Source organism: Acyrthosiphon pisum, chromosome X (genome assembly GCF_005508785.2).
Source record: "Acyrthosiphon pisum isolate AL4f chromosome X, pea_aphid_22Mar2018_4r6ur, whole genome shotgun sequence".
NCBI lineage: Eukaryota > Metazoa > Arthropoda > Insecta > Hemiptera > Aphididae > Acyrthosiphon > Acyrthosiphon pisum.
In genome coordinates, this window is record NC_042493.1 from 87,283,953 (window position 1) to 87,286,591 (window position 2,639).

At 26.3% G+C, this 2,639-nt stretch overlaps 1 protein-coding gene across 1 annotated transcript in view; it reads left to right on the forward strand.

The window, feature by feature from the left end:
* Ctsk1 (cathepsin K-1) overlaps positions 1-2,639 on the forward strand; it is a gene marked incomplete at its 3' end in the record, with an annotated part of 32,139 nt that overhangs the window by 24,308 nt on the left and 5,192 nt on the right. Inside the window, 2 exon segments of the mRNA NM_001135939.1 lie at positions 428-435; positions 438-444. Of these exon segments, the coding sequence (NP_001129411.1) occupies positions 428-435; positions 438-444 (15 nt within the window).

Consider the following 2,639-nt stretch of genomic DNA (forward strand, 5'->3'; position numbering starts at 1 on the left):
GGAGAAATGTTACTTTTGACCCCCAAAGTACCAACTAGATTCACTTTCCTATCAGAAAAAGGTACTGTTGAAGAAAATACCAAGCACTTTTACTGTCCTAAAAGGTGATGACAGAAACAAAAATAAAAAAAATTAAAAAAAACACACATCATTGTAAAATCAATACATTCATCGTTATGAAGTGTATTCTGATGAATACATTTTAAATTGAATAGTCTTCTTTGTTCTGCAAGAGTAGACAGGTCAAGTACTATAAGAATTGTATGTGCTGACTCTTTTCCATTGTCAAACTCACTTGCAAAATAGGAATTTAGACAAATTCTATTTCCAATATACAAATAAAAATGATTTTTGAAGTGATAAAAATTCTGGAAACTGATCTGAATTTTTGTTTTAGACAAAGACAGAAAATCACCAGTTCAAAATTTTTATATCTCTAAGTATTGTGTGGTAATCTGACAATCGCCTTGATTGTGTTGACTACCGATTGCAGGTAGCAAGACATTTGAGTTGTTAATTTGTCTTAGAATAGTTGAATAAATGTAGACTTGTTGATTGTTAAAGTGTTTATTTAAAATATGATAATCGAAAAATATTCTAGGTCCAAAAATGACAAATTATTGTACTGACTGGCGTGAAGATGCTCGTTAGTAGAATGTGAGTGCTCGTCTGAATACAGGCCGTTTTAGGTCTGCTTTTATAAGGGCCTAGGCTCTCCTACACCTGACAGTATTATTTATTACTATACCTTTTAATTAACTACTTACGTTCATTAATTTTTATATGTTTGAAGTAAACGGATACTATCCGTTACAATATTGTCATAATCGGTATACAGAGTGTAACAGACAGAACTGACTTTTGTTCTAATTAATATTTTTAATATATTTTTTTTTATTTATCAATTATCATCAATAGATCCTAACGCATTATGCATATGTATATTTTTTGATTATCCTTTAGTATTGAAAATAAAAAAAATAATTAAATTAAATTGTTTTATAATAGATTCAAAATAGCCATTTTGTAAAACTAATATTTTTTGAATTGGAGCGTTTAAATTGTTTATTTTCATTTAGTCGTTTTTCAAATATAACCGTTTTATTACTGAATTATACGAGGATCTTTTTGTGTTTGTATACTTGCACTTATTAAGTCGTTGCCCAGCATGATATTTAAATTAGGAAAAAATGGTCTCTGTGAAAATCTCTTTGAATCATACAATCTAAACTAATTTGATATTAATTTTTTTTTTTATTAATTAAAAATGGGAGATTTTAGGGGTAACTTTTAAAATTCAAATGGGAACCTATAGTTTTGAAATATGATTCATGTTAAAAGTAAAAGTAAAAGTTATAAGTCACCACAAATAATGTTTTGAATTAAAACGAAATAATTAATATCGTTAATCTTTGTTTAAACATCAAAGTCCAAGTTTCAACTTAAAATTACTATAAAAAAAACTGTGATCATATTTTTTTTAAATTTTTTTGCTACAGTATTATCCACTTATGAGAAATATCGTTTTAAATTTCCAATCCTTAGCTATATAAATTGAACATTTTATACATTTTTAACCAAAAAAAGATATGCAAATGTTTGCAATATTGACTAATTTTGTAAAAATCTGTACTTAAAATGCTTACAAAAAAAAAAAAAAGAAATTTACATAATATATCTTCATTATTTCGAAATTGCTATCATATAACTTCTTATGAGGAACCTTATATTATTTGTTCAAGCGTTTAGCTCCAACGAAAATTGTTTGATCAATAATAAGAACATTTTTTTTTCAAAATTCTATAGGTCAAAAAAAGTCGAAATATTTTGAACGTTTTATCATGTAGGTACCTACAGACAATTATAATATTTTGTTATAATCATTTGGTAAAAATTGAAGTTTCTATTTATAGTTAATTCTTGAATTACAAAAAATATCAAAAAACGTTTAAAAAAAATTATTGTAGATCTGTGTTCAACTTGACCGAGAGAGAAAATATTAAATAAATATATTAATATTATACATATTATATATTAATATTAATAACTATATTATTAAAAATAAAAATTTTATAGCTCAAAAAGAGTCAATATATTTTGAATATCTTGTAGGAAATATCTGTGAGGAAAATGATCATATAACATAATATAGACATTCTGTTAAAGTTTTTACGGTTATTCATTTTTGACTTACAACTGAAATACATAATCGATTTTGTCGATATCTGGTTTTGTGTAAAAATTACTTTTATTTGTTAGTTTTTTTTTTGTTTTTACAACGTTTTTGAAAACTGCTGTGAATTTTTTACTTTTGAGTTTCAACCCAACAAAGTACCAGCAAGATTCACTTTCCTATCAGAATAGATGCTGAAGTAGAAATTTGAACCATTTTTACTATCCTAATAGGCGATTCCAGATAAAAATAAAATATAAAAGCACAAATTGTTGTAAAATAAATTCATTCATGTGTGCGGGGGGGCCATCACACCTGCTATTTCAGTTAAGGGGATTGGTATGGCGGTGATTTCCTGTCTTTGTCTAACACACGCGTAACATAAGAATTTAGACGTGTTTTTTGTCCAACGTACCGATTGATATAGTGAAGCAATAAAAATTCTGAAAACAGATTTGAATTTGTC